General features: G+C 45.3%; 2 protein-coding genes across 6 annotated transcripts; one reads left to right on the forward strand and one right to left on the reverse strand.

Annotated features, from left to right (window-relative positions):
- PPP1R10 (protein phosphatase 1 regulatory subunit 10) lies at positions 1–21,013 on the reverse strand. Of its 4 annotated transcripts, none has more exons than XM_043590987.1 (20): positions 20,704–21,013; positions 18,710–19,232; positions 12,412–12,529; positions 11,638–11,724; positions 11,348–11,483; positions 10,089–10,140; positions 6,738–6,815; positions 6,426–6,599; positions 6,103–6,208; positions 5,878–5,990; positions 4,645–4,745; positions 4,238–4,385; positions 4,002–4,160; positions 3,654–3,900; positions 3,406–3,469; positions 3,111–3,305; positions 2,867–2,942; positions 2,514–2,627; positions 1,554–2,354; positions 1–1,261 (listed from the first exon to the last, which is right to left on the reverse strand). In XM_043590987.1, the coding sequence occupies exons 3-20, from the start codon at positions 12,516–12,518 to the stop codon at positions 1,152–1,154; spliced, it is 2,868 nt and encodes a 955-aa protein (XP_043446922.1). In that variant the 5' UTR covers positions 12,519–12,529; positions 18,710–19,232; positions 20,704–21,013; the 3' UTR covers positions 1–1,151. The 4 variants fall into 4 exon arrangements, with proteins under 4 accessions (XP_043446922.1, XP_043446924.1, XP_043446921.1 ...); XM_043590989.1 differs by lacking the exon at positions 20,704–21,013 and adding an exon at positions 19,779–19,906; XM_043590986.1 differs by lacking the exon at positions 20,704–21,013 and adding an exon at positions 19,455–19,580.
- On the forward strand, positions 20,024–26,255 carry MRPS18B (mitochondrial ribosomal protein S18B). 2 transcript variants are annotated; one of them, XM_043590998.1, is made up of 7 exons: positions 20,024–20,174; positions 21,354–21,462; positions 21,572–21,669; positions 21,797–21,865; positions 23,204–23,270; positions 25,040–25,099; positions 25,676–26,255. In XM_043590998.1, exons 1-7 carry the CDS (start codon positions 20,097–20,099, stop codon positions 25,969–25,971), a joined length of 777 nt encoding a protein of 258 aa, XP_043446933.1. In that variant the 5' UTR covers positions 20,024–20,096; the 3' UTR covers positions 25,972–26,255. The 2 variants fall into 2 exon arrangements, with proteins under 2 accessions (XP_043446933.1, XP_043446934.1); XM_043590999.1 differs by lacking the exon at positions 21,797–21,865 and having other exon boundaries at positions 20,042–20,174.
- The last annotated feature ends 302 nt before the right edge of the window (positions 26,256–26,557 follow it).

Raw genomic sequence — 26,557 nt, forward strand, 5'->3', positions numbered from 1 at the left:
TTAAATAAGCTGCTTCTCTTTCCACTGTTTATTATTAATGTACAAAATATACAAAACCAAAAGAAAAAAGAAAATATTCATCCCTCAAATCCATTGTGGCTCTAACCCAAGACCCTGCACAAAAGCCAACCAATCCACTGTTTTCACAGAAAACAACTGATGCCGAGACATGTGAAGGAGAGGGCTGGGGAAGGGCAAGTCAGCTTGTTGCACCCACCCAGGAAGGCACCTGGTGGGATTCAGAGGTGGCTGACAGGGCAAGGGAGCCAGAGGCCTCACACCAACAAGGTTCCAGGTGGGGGCAAAGAGTGAGCCAACTCCTGAAGGCAGTGCATGTAGTGTGACTGTCAGGCCCAGCGTGCTGGGCAAGTTGATGAAAAGCTGGTCTCACTGAAGTGTTTTACAAAGTTTCCAGAATGAGTTGTAGGCAAGGGTGGACCAACACCAGCAGCCTCACCTATACCAGCTAAAACTTCCACTGGATGCAGATGTGAATTGGCCATCACTGAACCTAACAGACCCATGATGCAGACTTGGGTGTTCACAGAAGGTTGCAAAGTCTTGAGAAAGGACTCAATGTAAAGCCTGTGTCAGGGCAGAAGTGGGGATGATATTTTCCAGAACTCAAATCCAGCCTAATTGAGCCCTCTCAGTGCAGTGGGATATATAATACCCCTTTTACCATCTCCCCACCCCCATGAGGAATAATGAACTTGGCTGGGATGATTTCATAAGTGCAGCTGATCCCATGTCAGTTCTGTGTGCATGTGGAGGACCCACAATAGGAGAGTAGAGGTGTTCTCCAGGATAACCAGCTTTAGGTTCTCGGGCATTAAGGGCAATACTGGAAAGGGATTTGGGGTTATAGGGCAAATCTCCTCAAAAAATGAAGCCAACTGGGTCTTCTCTTCAGCAGTCCAGGGTACAGAATGTATCCAGTCTCTCCTCCCCAGACTGGAGGAAAATATGTACATCAATACGCACCAGTGATCGAAAACCCCCAGAAACCCAAGCAGGTGGGAACTGAGGGGGCCGGCTCCTCATCAGCTGGGGAAAGGGGAAAAGTGGGCCTCACAGAAGCCATAACAGGGTAGAAGGAGCAAGGCTGCAGTCCACAGGGGTGTGTGTGGGTGGGGCAGAGGAGGTGGTCCCTAGGGCAGGGGGGGCCCGTTGACACCCGGGTGGTAGAAGGCACAGTTGTTCTCATAGCGGCAGTTGCCTTTCATCATGAAATGTCGGCAAACAGGGCGGTTTGACATGTCTGTGGGAATGACAGTGGAATGGTTAGATAGAAAACGGCAGACAGGTCAATGCCACCCTCACCCCCACTTCCTCCCACCCCACCCCCACCCCATCCACAGCATCCTGAAAACTTCTCTTTCAGGGAGACCTGGAATCTTACGGATTTGGGGGAAGGGCAAAGGGTAGGAACTGAATGCATGCTGAGAATGAGGTGATCTCATGTTTGGCCTAGCACACCTGGGGTACTAATGCTCCCCTAACAACTTGTATGGAACACCAAAAACCATATAGGGAGCAGGAACTATTCTCACCTCCTCCATGGCTGTGGCCTCCATCATGCCCTCGGTGGCCCCCTCCTCCATGGCCAGGGCCATCATGGCCACGGTGCTCATGAGGCGGTGGCCCTCGATGGTCATGGCCTCGGTGACCAGGGACATCATGAGGCCGGTGGCCATGGGGCCCTCCATGTCCAGGACCTTCATGGGGGCGATGTCCACTGCTTCCACCCATGCTCCCACCAGGGCCTTCATGGGGGCGATGTCCGCCACCAGCACCCATGCCTCCACCAGGGCCTTCATGGGGACGATGTCCACTGCCTCCGCCCATGCCACTGCCAGGGCCTTCATGGGGACGATGTCCACTGCCACTGCCCATGCCACCGCCAGGGCCTTCATGGGGACGATGTCCCCCACCTCCACCCATGCTACCACCAGGGCCTTCGTGGGGGCGATGCCCACCACCCATGACACTGCCAGGGCCTTCATGGGGACGATGGCCACTGCTGCTGCTCATGCCCCCACCAGGGCCTTCATGAGGACGATGCCCACCACCTCCAACCATGCCCCCACCAGGGCCCCCTCTTCCATTTGGGGGTCCTCCTCCAGAGCGACCTCCTCTGGCCCCTCGGAAGGGAGGAGGAGGAGGAGGTTCATTTCCTCCTCGGCCACCACGGCCTCTATGGTACGGTCCAGGACCTGGTCCTGGACCCCCCCGCATTGGGCCACCCCGCATGGGGTCACCCGGGCCATCCCAGAAGGGATCACCCCCTCGTGGAGGGGGTGGGGGACCCAAGAGACGTGGACCCACTGGCCCACCGGGGCCTCCGTGAGGACCTGTTAGGGGGAAAAAAGAAACAGTAACAGTTACCTGTTACACTCAGGGACAGCCTCTCCCAGCCTAAACTATCTCCTCCCACCTTTTGGTCAACCTACACTATTACCATACCACAATCAAGCAGGTAAACCCATTCCAACCTCTCGTTTACCACCTACCTGGCATAGGTCCCCCAGGTCCAGGGGGGAAGTGCTGCATGGCCTTGGGGCCACCAGGGCCTCCTGGTGGGAAACCATTGGCTATTGGACCAGGGCCTAATAATCCATGTGGCACTATTAAAAAAAAAAAAAAGAGAACAGTCAGCAAGAGGATTCTAGAAGAGTGGCATGACTTCCTACTCAGGTACGCCCCTCTGGCCCTCTCAGACCAACTTGGCAGAGCAATGTTCTATCCAGTCTTCCCCTCCCCATCTAGCAGCAATACCCCTGGCTCACCACTGTGTGAACCCTACTCCCCACACCCCAAAGTAGTCTTTCTCCCCCCAGGTCCCAGGGCTGGCCCTGGTGATTACCCAGCATCTGCTTGATCTTGTCTGAATAGTCTGGTTGCTTTAGCAGTTCCTCTGAGGGATGACTATTTGGGCTACCCTGTGAGGAGGCAAGGTGAATAGAGAACAAGGTTAACAACTGGCAGAGAAAAGAGAGGCAGATGAGGGGGTAAGTGAGAAGATGAGTATTAGCGTAAAAAGACAAGCAGATTCCAGAGAAAGTGGAAATGAGGAAGACGGAGGAAGGAGGAGGAAGGCGGACTCTTACCATGATGGAGGTGAGGATCTCTTGGACATTGATGCCCCCTCCTCCAGGACCCTGGGGGCTCTTTCCAGCACCCATGCTTCCCATGAGATTGGCCAGGACAGGAGGCAACTTGGAGCTACCTGCCCCATCAGGTGAGCCACCAGCTCCCCCGGGCTCCAGGGTCTCAATATATGGGGTCTCATCCATAGAACACTCCTGCAAGAACAGGAGAACAATTCCATTTGAAATGGAAATGAAATGTGAAAGACACGTTAAAATCAATCACAGTCTCCATTGCCACATAGCATTCGCTCACCTCATCTAGGGGGATGAGCTTCGGGGGTACAGGATCATAGGGCTCAGGATCAGGCTCATGAGGACTATTAGGAATGTCACAGGTAATAAAGAAAAAAAAAGATAGTCAAATTATTTATTCAAGCTCTCACATTCCCTCCTAGCCTACACCCCCTTCTGAATTACCCCAGAGTGCATGTTCCCCTCAGCAGTCCAAGCACTTAATATGGATATGGTTCATGCCTAGAGCGTAAACCCTGTTCTGCTCACCTTTCCTTGTTCAGGAAGAGCTCCTGAAGGATTCCTTTCTCCCTCTCAGCCTGGATGTATCGCTCCTGGCTATTGCTTCCAGGGGTGACAAGAGGTGAGGGTAGAACCAGGGGTCGCGGGCACACCCAGGGAACCTTCTCCTCCATATTGTCATGGCTCAGACGACGGGCCGTCTCAAATGCATGTCGGTCTGACAGTATCTCTCGTTTAGCTGCCTCACCAAAGTCCTTGATCTTATTCACATTTACTATTGGCAAGGAGAAAAAAACAAGAGCAAAAGTAAGTACAACCACGTCCTTTTTAAACTCTCTATACCCACCTACTACACGGGAATCTACACATGCTAACCTCGTTCAGTTTCATCCAGTTCAAAATAGAAATATTCTCTCAGTTTGCCCTCCTCAGGCCATGTTACAGTCTTCCTCTTCCTGCCTTTCCGGGTCAGCTGGCTAGGATCTCCAGGACTCTCCACTGGCTTTGCATCCAGTGCTCCTGGCTCTAAAGAAGCTGTAAGCAAAAGAGGTTTTAGACGCAGGCCCTTTCTTTCAGAAAACCTCCAAATCTGAACCAATTTCTAGACTTACCTGTATCCATGAGCTCTGGGACTTCAACAGGGGGAACTGGGGTTCCTGGGCGGTCTGTATCCATAGGCTCACAAGGAGGTGCTGGTTCTGGGGAAGAAGGCTTGGCTGTGCTTGGTTCTGTGCTCGTTTTCCCTTCAAATGGGCTTGGCTATAATGAAAGAAAAAGAAGTTAATGAGCTGATAAGAAAGCCAAAGTTAAGGTAAGGCAATTAGTCCGTGGTCCTAGACAGAATCTCCCATGAGTTCCTATAAAGGAAGACTTTGTCTCTCACATTGACAACCTCCCACCCGCACCCCAGCCTACATCTTGTTGTCCTCCCTAACCACCCCTACCTGCTAAACCCTTCCCTTCCTTCTACTTTACTTTTGACATCCTGTCACTGACACCTACTGCCCAGGGCTCATACCTTGGCAGCTGTAGGTGACAACACCTTCTTCTTCTTCTTAATTTTGATGCCTGGAACAGGGGCTGAATTGAGCGCATCCAGAAAGCCCAGGCCCTCCATAGCTATAAAAGGAAAAAGCATAACATGGAATCATTAGACCTCTTTCACAATTCTATTCCTATACACAAATCTGGGCAGAAAATGGGCCAATGGAGACCCTGCTCCAACTTAGGACATCATAAGGGCTGCCTACATGACTCTGTCGTTTAAGAGTCCCACTTTGGCTCAGGTTCAGGCCCCACATTGGGCTCTGTGCTGACAGTGCAGAGCCTGCTTGGGATTCTCTTCCCCTTTCTCTCTGCCCCTTCCCCATGCATGCACTCTCTCTCTCAAAATAAACTTTCATGGAGTTGTTTTTTTTTAATGTTTATTTATTTTTGAGAAAGAGAGACAGAACGTGAGCAGGGGAGGGGCAGAGAGACAGGGAGACACAGAATCTGAAGCAGGCTCCAGACTCCGAGCTGTCAGCACAGAGCCTGACACGGGCCTCGAGCTCACGTGACCTGAGCCTCGATCATGACCTGAGTCAAAGTCAGATATTTACATCAACTAAACCACCCAGGCGCCCCTCAAAATAAACTTTTAAAAAATAATAGTAGTAATGAAAAAAAAAAGAAAAGGATTAAAAACAAAACAAAACAAGAAAACTTAGGACATAATAAGTTCAAGGTGCCAGGAAGCATATGCTGGATTCATATAAGAAATGCTTGTTATTCTTACTAAAAAATTTTTTTATTTTTATAAAATTTATGAAAAATTTATTAAAAAATTTTATTTTTATCTTACATAATCTCTATACCCAATGTAGGCTCAAACTCATGACCTGGAGATCAAGAATTGCATGCTCCTCCAACTGAGCCAACTGGGCACCCCATTCTTTCTTTCTTTTAAAGGCAAACAATTTGTAGCTTTAAGTATGAATTAGAGCTCAGATAACTGAAGAAGCCAGCCCCCATTGACATAACAGAATATCCTGCAGCTGGGAGTGCTCCTAACCAGTCACATACCTCCCAATACCATCTCTAAAAGTACCCCTAAGTAATCCTACGAAAGGGGAGCTCCAGAAGTGCAAACATTAAGACACACACACACTTAAGACATGAAGAAATCAATCCCCTACCTACCCCCCAACAATCATTCCCATGAAAAGAGTTTGTTCCCAATTCCAAGTATATCCCTTCACTTTAGACTCACGCTGTGGTGGGATGATCTTCACTTTGATCTCTTTGGTGGCATTGGGTGTGGTGTTCAGTGGCTTGTATTTCTTCTCTGCAGGGGGGGCAGCATCTCCTGGAGCAACTGTGGTGCTGTCAGAAGAGGAATGGTCAACAACATCTCTGATTCACCCTGACTTGCCCCTTCTTTCTCCCTCGTGTCCACAGACATAACCCACGCAGAAACCCAGGATGTAGTCCATACCTCTGACGCTTGAGGGGGATGGGTTTAAGGTTGTACTTGTCAGAAACCACCACTGCACTGGCATTCTTCTTCACAGGCACCAAAGATGGGGTCTCCAGCTCTAGCCCTGGCGGAAGGAAAAAACATGATATTGGGGTTGAACTCACCCCCATTCTCTTAACTCTTCTTCCCTGGTCCAACCCCAAATCTTCATCCAGCCCAAGCTTCACCCACTAGTCTTCCCTCTTCCATGTGTGTGCCATTTCATAAACCGGCTATTCCACCACAAGACCCTAGGTATGCATCCGCCCACAGACTGTCCCAAGACTGGTCAACAGCCCTACCAGTGGAACGGAACTTGGCATGACTGGGTGCTGTGGTTCGGAGAGACTTGGGCTTCTCCTTCTTCTTCTCTGGGGCCTCCTCAGCCCGGGTCTCAGCCTTCACCTCAGTCAAGGGTCGCTCAGGAGGGGTGGTTCGACTCTTCCCCTCTTCTTTACGTTTTTTTTTATCTTTCTCTGTTGTTAAAAAACAAAGCAGAAAAGGATTTTACTTAAAGAGAAAGACTCTCAGAGATGAAGAAGGGTAATGGTACTGAAAGCCATGTCCCAGTGGGAAAGAAATAAATACAAGGGATAAAAGACTAAGGAGCTTACCAGCAGGCTGGGTACTGCTCTGGGAGCGGATGACAGCCATCCAGTCACTGACAAGGACTGAAGCCAATTTCCGGAGCTCTGCAGGTGAGAGTAAGGAGAAATGCCTAAGTAATTAAAAACATTACTCTTCCAATAACAGAAAACAGAGATGTTTAAAGATATACTGTGAAAACCTGTGTAACAAAAAAAGTAACTCAGAGTTTTAAGAAAAACATGGGATAGGCTGAAAAACCAAATTCTTCAAAATGGAAAGATGAATCATATAGCAGTCTTCTATTCCAATTCAACACTGGGAGGGGAGGCGGGGCGGAGGTGGGGAAGAGGGAGAATGAACATCAATTACACATAGAATACATTATAAAAACTACATCAATTGTTTTATGTATACTTCATGTGGTTGTTATATTCCAAAGATTTTTAAACCTCCTTCACAAAGTGAGAAAGAGAAAGCTAGAAAACCAGAATGAAGCCAGTGCCAATGCTCTTCCCCTAACCAGTATTAGTTTGTGTTGTGCCTAAAGACAAAGTTCAAAGGAGGCAGGTTTAGATCCATCTTTTTTTTTTTTAAGTTTGAGAGAGAGCAAGCATGAGCAAGGGAAGGGCAGAAAGGAGAGAGAGAATATGAGAATACCAAACAAGCTCCATGCTGCCAGCACAGAGCTGGACTTGGGACTGGAACCCAGGAACCGTGAGATCATGACTTGAGCCGAAACCAAGAGTCTGACCCAGGTGGCTCAGCTGGTTAAGCATCCAACTCTTGGTTTCAGCTCAGGTCATGATCTCACAGTTCGTGAGATCAGGCCCCTTATCAGGCTTCATGCTCAGAACACTGCGCCTGCTTGGCATTCTTTCTCTTCCTCTCTCTCTGCCCCTCCCCCCTTCAAAAATAAATAAACTTTATTTTTTTTCAACGTTTATTTATTTATTTATTTATTATTTTTTATTTTTTTTGGGACAGAGAGAGACAGAGCATGAACGGGGGAGGGGCAGAGAGAGAGGGAGACACAGAATCAGAAACAGGCTCCAGGCTCTGAGCCATCAGCCCAGAGCCTGACGCGGGGCTCGAACTCACGGAACACGAGATTGTGACCTGGCTGAAGTCGGACGCTTAACCGACTGCGCCACCCAGGCGCCCCTAAAAAATAAATAAACTTTAAAAAATCCTTTATAGCTCTTGGCTTTTGTACTTGGCAAATAACGTATCTATGGCACCTCTCCTCTTACCAACACTTTCACTTACAGACTCACTTAATAATGAGATTGTTTAAAACATTAAAACCTAACTTTTCAAATATTCACAAAACCAGCAATTTCTATACTTAAGGCAACATGAACCCCAAGGCATCCCCAATGCAGGGATATTATAAACCTTTTTGGACCAAATGAAATTATGGTCTACTGAAACTTTACAGTCTATAAGGAATATATAAATTACAGTATCCAAAGAAATTATACAAGAATTACACCTATATTCAAAAGTGGCAGCATACAATTGAGCCAACTAGAAAACAGGGAACAATATACCCGACAATGAAGAAACAAGAGATGGGCAATGATTTAAAAGGATCTTTTGTGGGGCGCCTGGGTGGCGCAGTCGGTTAAGCGCCCGACTTCAGCCAGGTCACGATCTCGCGGTCCGGGAGTTCGAGCCCCGCATCAGGCTCTGGGCTGATGGCTCAGAGCCTGGAGCCTGTTTCCAATTCTGTGTCTCCCTCTCTCTCTGCCCCTCCCCCGTTCATGCTCTGTCTCTCTCTGTCCCAAAAATAAATAAACGTTGAAAAAAAAAAAATTAAAAAAAAAAATTAAAAAAATAAATAAATAAATAAAAGGATCTTTTGTAATGTATTTTTACATTACAAATTATTATTAAAGATGTCACATTATTTGTGATGTCACACATTATTTGTGATGTCACAAATCAGAAATGCTCAGTATTTAAAGGGCTTAAAAACCAATAATTAATACAGCTAAAAGAATAGAAAGCTAGAAAAGGTCTTTCACTGAAACAATTCTGTGAGCTAAACCCTTTATCTTTGTACATTTTCTGTGTTTTCCTCTATAGCTAAAGGAACTTCAGATAGGCTTACCCAGGTCTACATGCTCCTTCCACACCCAAACCACCAAAGCCTCTTTTCAAAAGGACCTAGCACACCATTCCCTTCAGCCAAAAGAGCAAGCCTGTATTCTGATCAGGGGATTAGCTCTGCTAGAATACTGCTCACTTGTGGGATACTGGTGTCTTGTGCTTGTGGTTTGTACTCTGGGTATAACCCCCCTTTTTTTTTCCACTAAAGAAAAGGCTGTAACTTTCTAGAGCCAGGCTCTGTCTTCAAGCCAGAACTGTATGGCCCTTGCCAAGGAGTCCACAACGCTTTGTCTTAGAAAAGGAAAGACTCGGGGCACCTGGGTGGCGCAGTCGGTTAAGCGTCCGACTTCAGCCAGTTCACGATCTCACGATCCGTGAGTTCGAGCCCTGCGTCAGGCTCTGGGCTGATGGCTCAGAGCCTGGAGCCTGTTTCTGATTCTGTGTCTCCCTCTCTCTCTGCCCCTCCCCTGTTCATGCTCTGTCTCTCTCTGTCCCAAAAATAAAATAAAAACGTTGAAAAAAAAATTTTTTTTTAAAAAAAGAAAAGGAAAGACTCTGTTGCCACCAAAGCTATAATCTGTCTACTCCAGCAGTCAGGATTCTGTCCGTGCCCTAAAAGAAGGTGTTTACTGGTAGAAATAGTGTATCTGTTGTTAAGAAAATACACACTTGGGGCGCCTGGGTGGCGCAGTCGGTTAAGCGTCCGACTTCAACCAGGTCACGATCTCGCGGTTCGTGAGTTCGAGCCCCGCGTCAGGCTCTGGGCTGATGGCTCGGAGCCTGGAGCCTGCTTCCGATTCTGTCTCTCCCTCTCTCTCTGCCCCTCCCCCGTTCATGCTCTGTCTCTCTCTGTCCCAAAAATAAATAAAAAAAAAAACGTTGAAAGAAAATACACACTGAAAGTCTCAGAATATGCTTTATATTTAGAAAAACAGAGTGATGATGACACTCTCTAGGATGATGCTATTTTCCCCAAAGAATTTTAAGTGTATACCAAAATTTTACACCAAGAGATATTAAGAATCAGCTTCTAAAGTGCGGTGTCTTGTTTTACATTCAACAGTAGAGAAATGGACAAATCCCATTCAGAGTTGAGAACAGGAAAAGAGGACAGGTTAGAGAAGCTCAATTTTTAAAAGAAAGAGAAAAGCAAGGTGAGGTAACAAGGAGTGACAGGACAGTTCAAGGATGGAAGTCAGACATGGCATTAACTAAGTAGAAGTAATGAGGAAGGGCTGTGACAGAAAGTAAGGACTGGCCCCTACCTTCATCCTCACTTGACTTGCTCAGTTGCTTCACCAGTTTGGCCGTGTTGTTCTATGAGAGATGGGGAGAAAAGTTAAGTGCCAGGAGGAAAATAAGTCCTCTCAGTTAACAACTGCACAAACTCACCCACAGTTTCTTTTATTCTTTTTTAGATTTTATTTTTAAGTATTTTTAAGTATTGGGTATTTTTAAATACCCAATGTGGGTGGGGCTTGGGCTTGAACCCGTAACTCCAAGATCAAGAGTGACACACTCTTCCGACTGAGCCAGACAGGTACTCCAGCCACAATTTCTTTTTTTTCCTTAAGTTTATTTATTTTGAAACAGACAGACAGCATGAGTCGGGGAGGGGCAGAGAGACAGAGGACAGAGAGAGAATCCCAAGCATGCTTGCTGTTGCGGGGCTTGAACCCATGAAGGCGTGAGATCATGACCTGAGCTGAAACCAAGAGTAAGAGGCTTAACAGTCAGCACAAAGCCCGATGTGGGGCTTGAACTCACCAACTGTGAGATCATGACCTGAGCTGAAACCATGAGTTAGACACTTTAACTGACTGAGCCGCCCAGGCACCCCTTTGTAGACATATTCATACTTAACCCTGAAAACAACCAACAATAGGGGTGCCTGGGCGGCTCAGTTGGTTATGCAACCGATTCTTGGTTTCGGCTCACACTGGGCTCTGCCCTAGCAGCACGGAGACTGCTTGGGATTCTCTATCCCCCTCTCTCTGTTCCTTCCCCACTTGCACTCTCTCTCTCTCAAATAAATAAAACCTAAAAAAAAAAAAAAAAAAAGTGGCACATCACTTAAAAAAAACAAAACCCCAGTAATGGATGAGAAAACTAAGGCTCAAATATATGAAGTGCCCCAACCACACATCTATTACATTTAGTTTTCTGATACTAAATTCCTATTTTTTCTTTTTCAATTTTTTTTTTTTTTTAACAATTATTTTTGACAGAGCATGAGCAGGGGAGGGGTAGAGAGAGAGGGAGATACGGAATCCAAAGCAGGCTCCAGGCTCTAAGCTGTCAGCACAGAGCCTGACGCGGGGCTTGAACCCACGAACCTTGAGATCATGACCTGAGTTGAAGTTGGGACACTTAACTGAGTCACCCAGGTACCCCAAATTCCTATTTTTTTCTACCACTCTCCTTCACAGGCCCAAGACTGCAATGCCATCAGTGCTACTGTGGGTATTTTATCTGTTAGGCTAATGCAAAAAGGAAGCACTAGGGTTGTAAAGACTTAAGGTACCTGCTTGAGGTGGTCCACAGTGAGTGGTAGGTGCTGCAGGGTCAGCAGAATTTGCTGCAAGAGGGGAATGTTGTTGGTTGTCTTTGAATAGGTCAGCCAATTGTTAAGAAGCTTGTAGCCACCAACATCAATAAACCTGTAGGCAGGTAGGAGAATCTGTAATGACCTTCCTAGGTTTTGCAGTGCCACATCCCACACTCTTACTCCCCCATCAATAATCTAGAAACCCAGGCCTCACCTCCCCCACTTTCTAACATCTTCCCATCTCAGCCGCCCTGCTCCCCACTTACTTGACCAATATTTCTGGTGACTGGGTCTGCAGGAGAATGTTCAAGTAAGTGCATCGACTCACCATCTTTCGTGCTTCCTTCATAAGACTGTAGGAGGGAAATTAAGGTTAGACATGGAGCAGCTAGAATGCCTCTTCTTTCAGCAGAAGCATCTCTAACTGTGGGAGTGCGTTAATAATCCTAATGACTTGGGACTTTGCTACAGGGTAGGAGGGTCACACAAGCCTCTTGGAGGATGATATGGATCCAGAGTGAAATGGAAACCTATGAGAGGATGGAAGACAATTCAGGAGACACTGAAGTCTCTGATCCAGGGAGGTGAGCATCACTGCTTCTAACACAGGACACACGTGATTCTGCTTCCTGGTCAAGAAACCTAACACTAACAGCCATCCGTTCATAGTCTGTTCAGGACTGGTTTAGTTCTTTCCCTTCCACTGGGGAACTGGAAAGGTTCCTGAGGGAAAATAACACTTTGGGTATAAGGAATGTGACCTAAAACAGAACCAAAAATTCTGCTCCCCTGCTCCCTTCCTTCCAAAGTGTGACTCCCTCAAGACTGTGGATATCCAAATATTCAAATTCCATTATGGCCAGGAACCAAGGGATCACCTTTTCCTATCGCTTACTCTAAAATTATTGGATTCCAATCATATTCCCACTGACTCTCCCTTTCCCCTCCAAGAACACTCATTCCTGTCTGCCTTACTTAAGGTTATATTACAACATACAATATCTTCTACTCACAATGAATCCAAAGATAGGCAGACTCACCTGAAGATCTTGGAAATGCCATCCACACTCTTGACTTCCCCATCTCGGTTAAGGAAGCTATCCAGGCCCTTGAGAAGCTCTTTGGGATCTATGGGACCCGAACCCATGATCGAGGTTTCTAAGACAAGGAAAAAGCAAACCCACAGAATAAGTGGGTGGCAAGGACAGTCCCACTATGCCCTCTAATAACTTCCATTTCTATATGTGACAAAATTCTGTGACTAATTATTCAATCTATATTCAACTACTCTCACCATTTTCTAGATATGAAAAAATCAACACAGACCATCACACCACTGAGAAAAAAAGCCCTGGCAAGTTAAGCATGGTACTAATACAGGACTGAATGGGAAGACAATGGACTGGGCAGTACACCTTTCTCTCTTCCTCCCAGTTACATCCTTTCTAGATAGCTAACTTCACTAAATTGTATTAGGGCTAAAAAACAAGTGCCTGTAACAAAACACTCAACATTCTAAGGCATTTTTGCTTAGTTAGTTCCTGTTTCTACTTAGCAGCTGATAAATTTGGCCTGAAAAAAACCTGTAGTTTGATAAGAACTGGGCAAATCTTGGACAGGGCTAAATGTCTTCTAAGATTAGTCGGTTCCTTTTTATCTTAGTCTTATTTAGCCATAATCACCTCAAGTGGTAGGATGAGCTCTGCTTGCATCAGAAAATCAGCTAAAATGGCAGATGATATAAAACTTGATAACAGAAGCTTTCCCTCAAGAGAGTTGAGGGGAGCTCCCAGAAATGGAGACAAATGGACATAAAAGATATCAAGCTGGCACTCCTCAGTCTTGAATAGAACTGTCATTCATTAACCAAATACTGTACATGTTTTTATTGTTTTAAAGTCAAGAGAAAGACTGCTTTGTGATTTCAAAAGCAAAGACACAAATCTGAGCACTACTCCTCTCCAAAATCACACCACCATCCAAGATCTTCAAGAAAGGCCTGAAATTAGAAACCACAGAGGCAAAAAGAATGGAGTAGAGCTAGAAGCTGGAAAAATGCCATTAAATTCTTAAGTAGCTACTTTAGACCAGGTTAGAAAAGGAGCTCATTAAAAGCTAAACTCTGTTATGGGATGAAGTGTGAAGCAATTTCTAGGCCAGAACCCAAGATAATCTTGAATCAATGTGGCTCTGATTGGGATTTTTATCCACAATACCTCTAAGTATCAACTTCTGAGAACCAAAAAAGAAAGCCACCTCAGTAATACTTGCATTTGGAATATAAGGTTAACATTGGGTAGAAAGGAGGCAAGAACAACTTCTTGCCTCCTGCTTCTAGTACAGATAACAGACAGAATCTCAGTAGAAGGGTGGGAAAATCAGTGTTTTACAACGATGACTGAACTTTGTGCAGGAAAGAGAACAAGTTTCTTATAACATAAATTCGTTCTGTATGTTCTCAGACAAATCAAAAAGCATAACAATCTCAACCTTTTAGTCCTCTCAACAAAAAAGCCAACAAATTTTTAAATAGATAGGTCCTAACAACCTAAGGAAGAAGCAGCAGAAGCAGGGAAGAGGCTGGTTCTTGAGATCATAACCTGTGGGCTGAATAGAGAGGAAATAAGGTAAGAAATTCCGAGAGGTGAGCAACTCTGGGTTAACTGTGCTGTTGTTGTTGCCGCCCTGGAACCTCCACAAAGACAGGTAGAACCTGAGGTCAGAGAAAAAAACACTCAAGTAGAATACTGGGTAAGATTAGAAGCCCATGAGCCAAATCCACTGAAATGTGATGATTCTTAGAGGCAGACATGGAGATAAAGGCATTTTTTCCCATGTAGTAAGACACCATATAAAGTGATCCATAGACACTACTATACCAAGAGATACACAGACACAATGGGATATATAAACCGACTTCCCATTTGTTGGGGACTAAAAAAGCAATGAGTGAATCCAAAGTAATACATATCATCAACCAAAATATACACAATTTGACAAAAGCCTTCAATTAAGTAACACTTTAAACCAGTGCTACCTACCCCCCCACACCCCTTCCAGCCAAATACAGCTGATCCCAATGATTCAAACCAAGAGTAGGATATACATCGCCTTGGAGAACTACCTTTGGCATATCCAAGTCCGAGCTAAATCAACAGGACTGCTCCCCCTACTTCCTTCAGAAACAAAAAAGTGTCACCTGAGCTCAAATGTTCCTTCACTTAAGAGGGTGAGAGAGAAGAGAATAACCATCCCCAGGAAAGAGACCAATGAGTCCAAAGCTAAATTCTGTCCAGTGCCTTCTGCTGGAAATGGGAACCAGGGACAACTTTTTCATTCCCATTCATAAAAAGCAAGAATAATCAGGGGAAGCTAGAAGGCAAAGCAGATATATTAAATATTAGGTTTCCACCATTGTTATTCCTATTTATAATTTGGAAGTATAATTAACAAAAACTAAGTTTTGTCTCCTAAGTGCCAATTGTGAGAAAATGTAAATGGGTTTTCTCATTGTTTTCCTATAGGCAAATTAGTTTTCACTAAAATTAAGGACTCCAAATGTCTTACAACCAAATTTCCTTACTTCAAAGTCAGTGCATTCTGAAAGAAGCTTACAAGGCACTCAAGTGGAAAGAAATGAAGAGCCTAAATTCCTGGCACAAGCCTACAGTGGAAAAGGCAAAGGAGTTGAACAGGGAAGGAAGGGCAATAACTAAGTGTCAACATTACCTAGCCATATCTGGAGCTTGGAATGGATGCTTGAGGAAGCTTTCTGGAACCAAAAATAATCTAGGGCATGACATGTTAATTTCCTCCAAGATAGAACATACAGAATAAGAAGGGGCGGGGAGAGGGAAATAACCCCAGCCTTATCTCCACCTTCTCCTAAGCTGTGCATTCCTTCTTATGGAGGATATTTGCAAGCAGAGATGAGCACTACTGACACAAGGCACTGGGAAATTTTCTATCTTTCTTACCAGAAACTTAAAAAGTCCTTAAGTGACACCAATTCCTGCCTCTGAAATGAGTTTTCCTTGAGGGTTACTCAGTTAACAAGGTGAAAAATATCTAGCTTGGCGAAAATTATTCCATACCCATCACCAAGAAAAAAGAACTTAATTGGTTCAGGATAAAAACCCTATGCAAATCAGAGCCCTTCTAAAGACAATCACAACACTCATAACAAGGAAGGAGTCTGAGTTTACCTTGACTTAGAGAAGTCTTAGCACTTCTGGAAATGAAAATGTCTTGTACCTGACCTCTTACACTCCCCCCACCCTTCCTTTCCTTGGTGTTTGAGGTATTTCCTAATAGGACTCAGTGAACTGAATTAGGTCTCTTGGGTGATGTACAAGGTCTTACCTCTCCTAAGCATAAGCCCCTACCCCTTAAACTTCTTTTGAAAACCTGATAGTGATCTCCCGGAAACCTTATTTGCCTTTCAGTAAGTATGTAAAATCACCCCCCACCTGCCAGCAAAGTATCCCAGAAAATAACTCTGGCCACAAACTACAAGGATCAGGTTCTCCAAGGTTCTCTGGATGGATGTGGTTTCCCTATCTCCCATGTTAAGGAAGATCTTCTTTATTAATCCCCTGTTCACTAGAGATCAGGAACCCCAATGGGTAGAATGTTCAGCTCCCAAGGAAGGTATGCTGCAGAGGCACATGGCAAACTGCTTAAAAGATAAAAAACTTGTGGTCAATAGACATGTGGAAGAGTCCCTCCCACCCAATCCAGAAGTTTAAGCACTAATTGGAGAATCAGTACCCAACAGAAAATTAGCCCTGAAGTCTCACCAAGTCACCACAGGACAGCTGTTCAAAAGGGCTTTCCAATTTTGCCCAGAAACTCCACGCTTCAAGGCAGGACTTTAAAAAATGAAAAGTATATGGAGAGTTGGACAAAGATTTGACTGAAAAAGTTGGAGGAAGATAGATAAGGGACAGGATACCCAATACCACCCTCAGATAGGGCATGGCTTTGAACATGCACCAACTGCTAAAGCACTGCACAAGTTGAAAAATGAAGACATTATTTTCCCATTAATGTTTTTAAGGAATTTCTTTCTAAAGGGAAGGAAAAAGAAATTCAAAAAGGGTGGCTCTTTGGAAAAAAGAAATGAAGGTTGTGAAATGTAATACCAGAAAGGTTTTGCTTACCAGACACCGTAGCTTGCATCCCCCTGCCTTGAGTTTACAACTGCTGCTTCCTTTCCTATTCACTTCTCATCCTAGTACCAATGTACAGGAGCTAAGCAACTGGAGAACGTGACACAGCACTGAACACAAAGAGTTTATCCCTAAACCCAGAGGTGGGATAAGGGAATAAGGGTGATTTAAAAGAAGTCCTCAGGTACCCACCCTCCCCCGTCTCATTATACAAAGCGACCAAATGCAGGCCCAAGGACTGGTTCCTGGACAGAAAGGGCACATTTCAGTATTAGGCCCCACTTGTCTATTCAAGTCACTTCCACAAGTTCTCCTTTCCCCAGTATCCCCTACACCACACCACACCTACATACATACATGCACACAGCTCTCACACACACACACACACCCACACCCACGCACACACCACCAGAAGGCTCCCAGTCTTAAAGTATAGTTGGTTTGACTGGTTTTCCACCCCTGGCAACTGAAGCGGGGAAAATTTCCAAGCTGTTGTGATGAGTGAAGGAAGATGAAAATAAAAGCAACAGGCTTTGATTGTTAAATATAAAAACTAGAGCTGCCCAGGAGATGGACAACTTCAAGACCTAATCCCTATAAGCTTTTCCCTCTTAAGAATATAAAAGATACTCTAAAGAAAATACAGAAAATGTCTTTTCCTGTCTAGCAGCAGCGTGCACAGGGAGTCCAGAAAGCATCTGCTCAGGGGTGGAGTTTCAAGAGGGTGGAGAGGAAGAAAGCTGATTACATCACCTTTCCATGCTGCTCCTCCCCCTTGACCAAGTTTCTAGGGCGGCCCTAAGCTCTGGATGGCAAAAGGGGGAGAAAAAACAACAAAGAAGCAGGGACGACGCCATTTTGTAATGGAGAAGAGGAAAACTTAAAAAAGCTATCCCGGCTCTGCCGGCAGCTAGTTACATTAGAAAACAACCCTTCTCAGTAAAATACCCCAAACCAGCCACCCACCCTGAATGGTCTTTAACCTAATTTGAGTAAAAGAGTTGTGAAAATAAAACCAATTAAAATATTTAAAAGAACATTTTTCTGTGGGGAAGAATTGAATTTGCAATTGAGGTTCAACCTGCTACCATCGACCACCCCCATCCTCCCTATAAAGGGAAAGGGGGAGGACTTGGACCCCTCTCAACAAATAGGGTTGAGGTGGGAGGACAGGAGAAAAATGGGCCAAGACACAACCTGCAACACCGCTTTGAAGACAAAAGGACAAGGAAAGTCGCCATATTGAAGCAGGGAAGAAAAAAATTCCTTTTAACGACACAAATCTTTTAGAAAGCTAGCATTCAATTGCACTAAATGGCTTTTAAAATTATACTCCTGAATTCCACATTTCCCAACCTTTCCACCCCCTATTAGACTGTATTCCCACCCACCAAAACGTATCAAGTTAAAATGTTAATCACTTTTTTCCTCTTAAATAACCTGCGCAACCTGCAACAATTAAAAACATTCTTTACCTCCCCATTATCTTGTATGTACTGGCACTAAGATTATATTTTTGTACTGAATTAAGTGTCTTGCAATCTTTATTCCTAGATTGCCACCTATTTTAACCACACAAATATATCCCAAGCAAATTACATTAAAATTGAGAGGATTTAACAATCATTTCAAGTCATAGCCAGCTATTATTTCTCTGCCCATCTCCTTACCCTGCAATCTTTATGTACAGATTGCTTATTAATCTGGCAAATTGAAAGGCGCCCTGCTTGTCTCACACACAAAGAAGTGGGACTTCTGGGCCACAAGATCCACCATCTTTTGTATGTGAGCTCATTAACCCTTTTGAAGACTGCTAACAAGAGGAAGTTAACCATTCCTCCTTATAAAAAGCAAACACTTATGGCTTTGGCAGTCTGGAAATTGGCTGGATTACCAAGGGTTAACCATCAAAATCCTCACTTGCTGGCCCTCCCTCCACCCTTTCCTTGCCTGCAGCAGGGCAGGAAGGTTGGTGGCAGGGGAGAGAGAACAAGACTGTTTAGACCAAAGGCCCTTTTTTTAATGGAGATTAAACGACCGGCTTGGTCCTTCTCCAGTTCTCTATTTTGTTCTATTGTCTCATTTCTTCCTCTCATTATTTTTGGTTTCACAACGGGAAACGTTGATTTCTTGTTGCAAGGCTGGTTTTGGAAAATTCGACACTTACTATCCAATTTTTTTGCGACGTCAGCACCTCGGGCTCAGGGGGGGAGGGGGCTAAAATTTTGGAGAAAAAAAATAAAACAACCAACCAAGACCCAAAACTCAATTATTTGGGGGGCCTCATTGGATCAAAAAGTCTCTTAAAAAAACGAAGGCCAACTCAGTATTCATTTTCCCCCCACCCAACTCCATTTAGGGAGGGGGGATCGTAGAAAAAAAGTTCTGAGTGGATTCAAAAAAGTAAACGCTGGATGAGTGAATTTGGGTGGGTTTGGGAAGGGTGGGTGGTTGATTATTTTTGAAGTTATGTGGTGACGGTCCTTCGGCCACAGATTGCAAGTCCCATGCAGCGTGGGCTGGTGGGGTGGGCAAGATAGGTGGGAAGGGGCAGAAGACACAAGTGGTTGGGCTGGTGGCTGCGGTTTTCCCTTTCCCCCCTCTCTCAGGATCCTTTCAAGGGCTTAGATGTTGCTGCGGCTTGTTTTTTTCCTCGTGGCCGGCCTGTCTTTCTCCGAGAAAATTCAAACCTAGGATAAAAGGAACACAAGGGAGAAAGATGTAATCAATACGGGCTGCTTTAAACACCCAAAATACCAGATCTGTTGTCTCCAATCACATCCAGGTCCCATCCCGAACACAGCCGCCTTTTATAAGCCATGATCCTCCACAGAACCCATCCCTAACCCCCTCCTCAGTCCGACGAAATCAACAAAACTTAACCCTCCAACCGACAAAACACCCAAACTTACCTCTAAACGAACCCCAGAATGGCGGCTGCCTGCTCGGGCGGAGTCTTTTATACCCGGACGCCGCCCAACGCGCCCAAACATGCTAGTGAAACGCCCTTGTCGCGAGACATTGTGCGCGAGGCATGAATTCATTGGCCAACCCGAAAGACAACTCGCTAGCTGATTGGCTATCCTTCCTTCACCTTCGCTCAGCCCCTTCCTCCCCCGGGACCTTCTTCCGCCTTCTTCCTGGCCCCCCCCCCCCCAAGCAAGCGCGTGACCGCAGAGCCTAGCACCTCCCTTTCCTCTGCTTCCACCACTTCCGTCCTCCAGAACTTTTCTCACCTTGGTTGGTAGAACCGGGCCGGCGCGTGCGCATTGAGAAGACGTTGGTCGAAATCCCCTTCAAAATTGTTTAAAATGCAAGCCCTTAGTATGAGATCTAAGAATCGTAATGACTGGTTTAGGAAAAACGCAATTTTGAGGCCAAATTCAATTGTGACGCAGTTGAAATTGGCTTCTCCCCATAGCCCCCCCTTTTACGCTTCCGTCCTGACGCAAGTGCGGGGCCGCCTCCCGCACTGCGGACTAGCCCTTGGCCCTACCGTAGTCAGTTTCTTGGAGCATGCGCAGTCGCCTTTCGTGCCTTGGGCGTACGTCAAGATGGCGGCGTCCCTATCGTGTTCGTTGCTGAGGCGCCTTCTTAACCTTTCGCCCTTCAGAGGTGCCTACGGAGTTCAGGTAACTCCTTGGAGCACACTTTGCACAACCACAACTTAGTTATACTTTCTCTAGGTTATTGCTGGGAATCCAGGAGCGGAGACCTTCCCAAGTGCTTATGCCTTGGCCGGCTAGGCAACACTGCTTCCACCACCCTTACCTTCTCACCCTTTTTCAGTGCTGCGCGGCTTTTTAATCTTTAGCCCAGGGCAAAGAGCCCGGGTTAGATATCATTCTTTTCCCGTTACCATCGCGGCTAAAGAACTAGGTAAAGGATTGGACCTCTTGGTCATACACAACTAACTCTTAAGTATGCGTATGGTGTTTAAACCTGATTGTCTAGAGTGATCTTGGGTTGAGGGAGCTAACTTTTACCTGCTGTGATATCTCCCGGTAAAGCCAGGATACGTTCTCAAGACCTGGGGACCAATTTCTCCGCTTTCTCTCACTAAATTATTTTATTGTTGTTATTATTATTTTAATCAGAGCATACATGAGACCTTAACTCAGTCCTTTGGATTGAGGTTTCCCTCCAGCCTCATGTACTCACCACACTGGAAGTTCTTGGTAGGGCACGGTAGGTTCTTGGTAGGGCAGGGTGAGATAGAAAGGCTTGCACAGCTGCCACTCCCTAAAGTGGGACTGAAGACTGGTGACAGGGGGTCACCACGGAGTTAATAACAGCTTTGGTAGCTTTAAAGCTAGCGTTCGTACTCAAGTTTGTTCTGACCTATGGAATGTTGACCTTCAACTTTTTTAAGACTGGGCAATTTCATGATCCAGGATTGGATTGGGTTGGAGATTCCCCTGTCATACGCATCCTCTCCCTGCCAGGCATCTTCCTTCCAAGAAGTTAGACATTCTCCCTTTTCCTTTCTTCTCACTTTCCTCCACTAGACTCAGTACATTCTCAAAAGCACGACTATATCATAGGTGTCTTCTCAAATACGCCTGCTTCCCAGTCACTTAACCTAGTTACCCTCTCATATTAGCTTTTCCTTCAGGGTCCAGTCAGAGACAGGAATAGTGGTTGATGATACCAATTTTACCCTAACAAAAATGCTACTTTCTCTGTATATTCTTACTATATTCCATTAGTACAGTGGACATGAATTCCCCTTCTGCTAACATGTGGGCAGTGAGACAATCAGGTCCTTTCCTTGAGCTCTTTTTCTGATTTTTTTGGCCCTCTTTTTATAGGTTCCCCTCCAGACTCTTTGCACCAAAGCCCTTCCTGAGGAAGATTCTTTGCCCCTAGATCCCATAACCCCTTATAAGAATGAACCCTGGAAATATCTGGACTCAGAAGGTACCTCTGAATGGGAAAGGGGAGGATCACAGCGGTCTGAAATAAGTGGACAGAGACATTTCTATTACCCACCCCCCCCAGAAATAACTTGTGTGGTTTTTCATTTCAGAATACCAGAATCGCTATGGTTCTCGCCCTGTGTGGGCTGACTACCGTCGAAACCACAAAGGTGGCATACCCCCTCAGCGAACTCGAAAGACCTGTATTGTGAGTTTCTGAAGGCGGTACACGGATGGGATGTAGAGTGTGGATGGAGACCATAGTGACCATGGCAGCAGTACTTTTTCTCATAGGACTTTGAACATCTTCACTTACCAGTTTTTTCTCTCCACAGCGTAGAGACAAAGTTGCTGGGAATCCCTGCCCCATCTGCCGGGATCCCAAGCTGCATGTCGACTTTAGGGTAAGGGGAATCTTTTCTTCAGAATAAGGACTTGGAGTTTCTTCATAGTGCTAAAGAGATTACCATAGGTGTCCTACTCTTCTTCATAGTGTAGTACTCCTATAGTTTATTTTGCATTGACTTTCTAGTAACAGAAAAACATTCCTCTCTCCAGCCTCTTGTTCTCTATTGTGGATCATACTAAAAAGTTTCATTTCTTATATGTGAAATTTACAGTTTACATTGTAAGGCCAGAAGAATACCTGTTTCTAATGGGAGAGCAATACCCAAAGGTTCATTTGTATCCATCACAATTATTGGCAAGTAGATTGGGCTAGTTTTTTTCTGTGCGTGTGTTTGTTTTTGTTTTATTGTTGTCATATTGTGTGATGGCCTGCTGAGACTTGGGGTTGGAGAGCAGATACATGAAGCAAGATACAGAGTCTAATTATTTTTCAAAAAGCCTTTATTGCCAGGACAGAATTTCCTCCCTAAAGAGTTCAAAAAACCATATAAAAATATGGGGAAAAAATGGGAAAATGCTATTCTGAGCTTGCAGTGAAGGCATTAGAGCAGAAGCTGAATGGTCATCAAGGGAGTTGGAGGAAATTCGTGTATCAGTAAGCAGATGGGGGTGTCTGACTGCTCTCAGGTCCTTTCAGACACAGTTGTGGAAGGGTCCAATAGATAGATAATATCTCAATTTCAACTGTGTACAATTGGTTATAAAAAGAGAACATAAGCAGTTGTATACAGTTCAGAAGCCATTACGTGACCGAGGAAGAGACACAGGTTATAGGTTGAATAGTTCAGATGATTCTGCTTGCTCTTTTACTCCACACACGTATCTAGTTTTTCCCTTGGGTGTCATCTCCTGTTGATTGACCTGCTGGCCAACGGGCATTCTACACAATTAAGACTATAAAATTGTTCTTAGTAAATATATATGTTATACATAGTATGCTGTTGTGTACATTAATATTTTACACGTGTGCATAACAACATATATTTCTGGGTGATTTCATGGATTGCCAACTGACTATCCCCAATTTGTTTTGCATGAAAGGCTGATTTTAGAACCTAACCCCTGCGGGAGAGGATTCTATGTAAGTCTCAGTGACAGAATGTAGAGTGTGCACATAAAATGGTTGGAAGGTCAAGAAAGGGGAAACGTTTGCTGGAGTTTTTAAGAATGTGTTTAGCAAAGTGATGGGGCTAGAAGGAGGGTAACACCTGAAGAGACACAGAGGAGTTAAGGATGTCTGTGCACACGTGTACAGATTGTGCACTTCCAGTCTCTCAGGGTCTTGGTGCTCTCCCTGCCGTCTCTCATGTTTCCCCACCACTTTCCTCCCACAGAACCTGAAGCTCTTGGAACAATTTGTCTGCGCCCACACGGGTGTCATCTTTCATGCTCCGTACACAGGTTAGCCCATCATCCCTGTCACCACCAGAATAACTTTTCCTTGGAGCACTTCTTGTTTATTCAGTCACACAACAGGTATTTGGTGGTTCCTACGTATGGCATAAAAAAACATTGATTGAACGTGTTTGGAAATCCTGCTTTAATGGGAATCTTCACATGGTAAAGCAATTATATGTGGACAAAAGATATAAGCAAGTACCAATGTAAGTAAACTATCTCAACAGAGCTCTTAGAAGATAAGTCGTGGTGATTATCTCCTTTCTGTAGAGTCTCTGCTTTTACAAAAATTGACTGTCATTGGTCACAAACAGACACAAGTCTCCAGAGTGAAATCCCATCGTGCAATTTTTAGGCACTGTCTCTTAATCCCTTCCCAGTCTACAGCTCCTGCCGAGCACTCTGGGGGCTCTCCTGCTCGATGGAGGCTTCAGCTGGGTTTGTGAGGGGCACCTCGAGCATTGATTGGCTCAGGTGGGGGACCACTCTCTTCTCGGAGATGACTGATAAATTGACTGCATGTAAGTTCTTTTTGCCATCGACAATCCAATTAGCTCTAACTCTCTCAAATTTGGAATTGTAATCCTAACAATGCAAGGTGACATTCATTCCTTAACGATGGTCACAGGCCAAATATGGCTCACTGCTGTTTCCATTTATTTTCATATTGTCTACAACTGCTTTCAAACTACAATGGCAGAGTTGAGTAGCTGAGACAGAGACTGTAGGACCTGCAGAGCCTGAAATTTATGTGGCCCACCACAAAAATTTTGCCAACCCCTGCTCTAAAGCAAGATAAATTTGCAGAACTAATCTGAATCCACCATTTTGGGGAAGGCAGCATGATCAGTGGAGTTTGGTTTGTCGGGGAGTTTTAAAGAGGAGCATTTATAGTCAAGCTATAGAAAGTTAAAGGGACTATTTCGCTACTCTCTCAGATCACCTCCAGATCTGGAAACCTTTCTTCCTTTATATTTTGTTTCGGTTTATTTATTTTCTTTGAGAGAAAGCAAGAGTGAGTGAGGGGGGTGGGGCAGAGAGAGAGAGGGAGAGAGAGAGAATCCCAAGCAGACTCCATGTTCAGCGCAGAGCCTAATGCGGGGCTTGATTTCATGAACTGTGAGAACGTGACCTAAGCCAAAATCAAGTCAGATGTTTAACAGATTGAGCCATCTAGGCACCCCCCCTTTCTTGCTTTATTGACTCATTCTTTGTGGATTGTCCAATCTAAATCTTTAATCAACCATACTTGCCCTTTGAATTTTGTCCTGCTGTCTTGGAGGCTTTACCATCAAATGGCTTTTCTGTGGTGGCTAGATCCTCTTAAAGTCTTCATCTCAGCTCTCAGAAAGGGGGGATTCTTTCCATTGGATAGATGGGGAAACTGAGGCCCATGGAGGGGTCAGAGAACTGGGATTATTAGAGCAACTTTTTCAAACCCAGCTCTTTATCATCATATAGAAGTAGTTATAGGGGCGCCTGGGTGGCACAGTCGGTTAAGCGTCCGACTTCAGCCAGGTCACGATCTCGCGGTCCGTGAGTTCGAGCCCCGCGTCGGGCTCTGGGCTGATGGCTCAGAGCCTGGAGCCTGTTTCCAATTCTGTGTCTCCCTCTCTCTCTGCCCCTCCCCCGTTCATGCTCTGTCTCTCTCTGTCCCAAAAAATAAATAAACTTTGAAAAAAAAAAATTTTTTTTTAAAAAGAAGTAGTTATATACTTTATTTACTGTGCTTTTCAGAACAAGCACCAAGTTCTCTCTCTTTCTCCCTTCAGGGGTCTGTATGAAGCAACACAAGAAGTTGACCCAAGCCATCCAGAGAGCCAGGGATCATGGTGAGCATAAGGGGCACAGTGCAGTTTTGTGCCATAAAGAAGGTGATTTAGGGCTGGAGGGCGGATATAAATGCTACCGATCTGAAAAGGTGGTACCCAACGTGCTGTTCCCAAAAAATCTTTCAGCACTCCACTGGTCCCTTTTTCCCTCCTCTTCTGAGTCTTTTACCTTGTCCTTGTCCTATTCCGTTATTCTTCCTCTTTCCTTTCTCTTCCCTAACTATTGGTCCCAATGCCAGAGATAAATCATAGGGGATCTTTGTATAAATCTCTGGCCCTGGGCTCCATGACACCTTCACAGAAATTTTAAAAAGGTATACCTCTGCTAGGGCAGGTGCACCTTTATAGTCCTGGTGCAGAGCTGCACGGTTTGGCAGGCAAGAGCCCAGGCAGTAAGTATGTCAGTCCTCATTGCCCCTTGTCCAGTTGCCTTTGTGCAGTGTACAACATGCATAAATGTACGCAGTGGCTCTGACTGGTTCCTCCCTCCCTTTATAGGTCATTTTATTTATTGTCTTGACCTGAACTACTCTTCCTTGCTTCCTTCCTTCACTTTCTCTTTTTTTAATCCCCTAGGTCTCCTCAGGTACCACATTCCTCAGGTTGAACCTCGGGACCTTGACTTCAGTACCTCTCATGGAGCTGTGAGTGCTACTCCACCAGCGCCCAGCCTGGTGTCAGGTGACCCCTGGTACCCATGGTACAGCTGGAAACAGCCACCAGAGAGAGAGCTGTCCCGTCTTCGACGCCTCTATCAGAGTCATCTCCGAGAAGAGAGTGGTCCCCCACCAGAGTCAATGCCCGAATTGCCACTCACAACCCCAGCTGAAGCCTCCTCCACTGAGCAGGAGAGCCCCCAGAGTGCTCTGTAGGAGCTGTATCCTGGGAAGGGATTATAAGAGATAGTGCCTAAAAATTGCATAATGGGATTTGACTCTGGAGACTTGTGTCTGTTTGTGGCCAGTGGCAGGCCCAGGGCCCGAGAAAAGAAATGATTGTGTTGTTGAAGGGAAAAAATACATTTGAGGCTTAGGGAGGGCAGGACAGATGTGTATGGGAAACCCCAACCCCTATATATTGTAAATAGGCTAAACATTCTGTTACTGCTTCAGACTTCTGCTAACTCAACTTTCCACAATAAAGCTATATCTCTGTTTATGGTCTGAGTTTCAGATTAATGCCATTTGTGTGGGGGAAATGGGTGCTGCTGTGGGGAGGGGAGGGGTGAAGCTTGCGCCAGACCAGCCAGTGACCCTTGGAACCAGGAGCCACCAGAAATGAGCAGTTGGGCCATTAGGTCATAATCACCTTTCTGGCCTCCTGTGCCCAACTCTGTGTTAGTGTTCCCACCATACCAGCTGTTTGGCGGGGTGGTATGTTAAAGGGTTGGAGAATGGGTCTTTAGGCTAGGAAAAATGCATTGCTATGGCCCTAGCTATGGGGGATGTGGGGTAGGGG

The sequence above is a fragment of the Prionailurus bengalensis genome, chromosome B2 (assembly GCF_016509475.1).
Source record: "Prionailurus bengalensis isolate Pbe53 chromosome B2, Fcat_Pben_1.1_paternal_pri, whole genome shotgun sequence".
Lineage (NCBI taxonomy): Eukaryota > Metazoa > Chordata > Mammalia > Carnivora > Felidae > Prionailurus > Prionailurus bengalensis.

Excerpts from the sequence above, each read along its gene's own strand:
- PPP1R10 (XM_043590987.1), bottom strand. The coding sequence starts at position 12,518 with ATGGGTTCGGGTCCCATAGATCCCAAAGAGCTTCTCAAGGGCCTGGAT. Across the intron at positions 11,725-12,411 it reads GGCATTTCCAAGATCTTCAG|TCTTATGAAGGAAGCACGAA; the intron begins GTGAGTCTGCCT and ends TCCCTCCTACAG. Across the intron at positions 6,816-10,088 it reads CAAGTCAAGTGAGGATGAAG|AGCTCCGGAAATTGGCTTCA; the intron begins GTAGGGGCCAGT and ends TCTCACCTGCAG.
- MRPS18B (XM_043590998.1), top strand. The coding sequence starts at position 20,097 with ATGGCGGCGTCCCTATCGTGTTCGTTGCTGAGGCGCCTTCTTAACCTT. Across the intron at positions 21,463-21,571 it reads GAAATATCTGGACTCAGAAG|AATACCAGAATCGCTATGGT; the intron begins GTACCTCTGAAT and ends TTTTCATTTCAG. Across the intron at positions 23,271-25,039 it reads CTTTCATGCTCCGTACACAG|GGGTCTGTATGAAGCAACAC; the intron begins GTTAGCCCATCA and ends TTCTCCCTTCAG.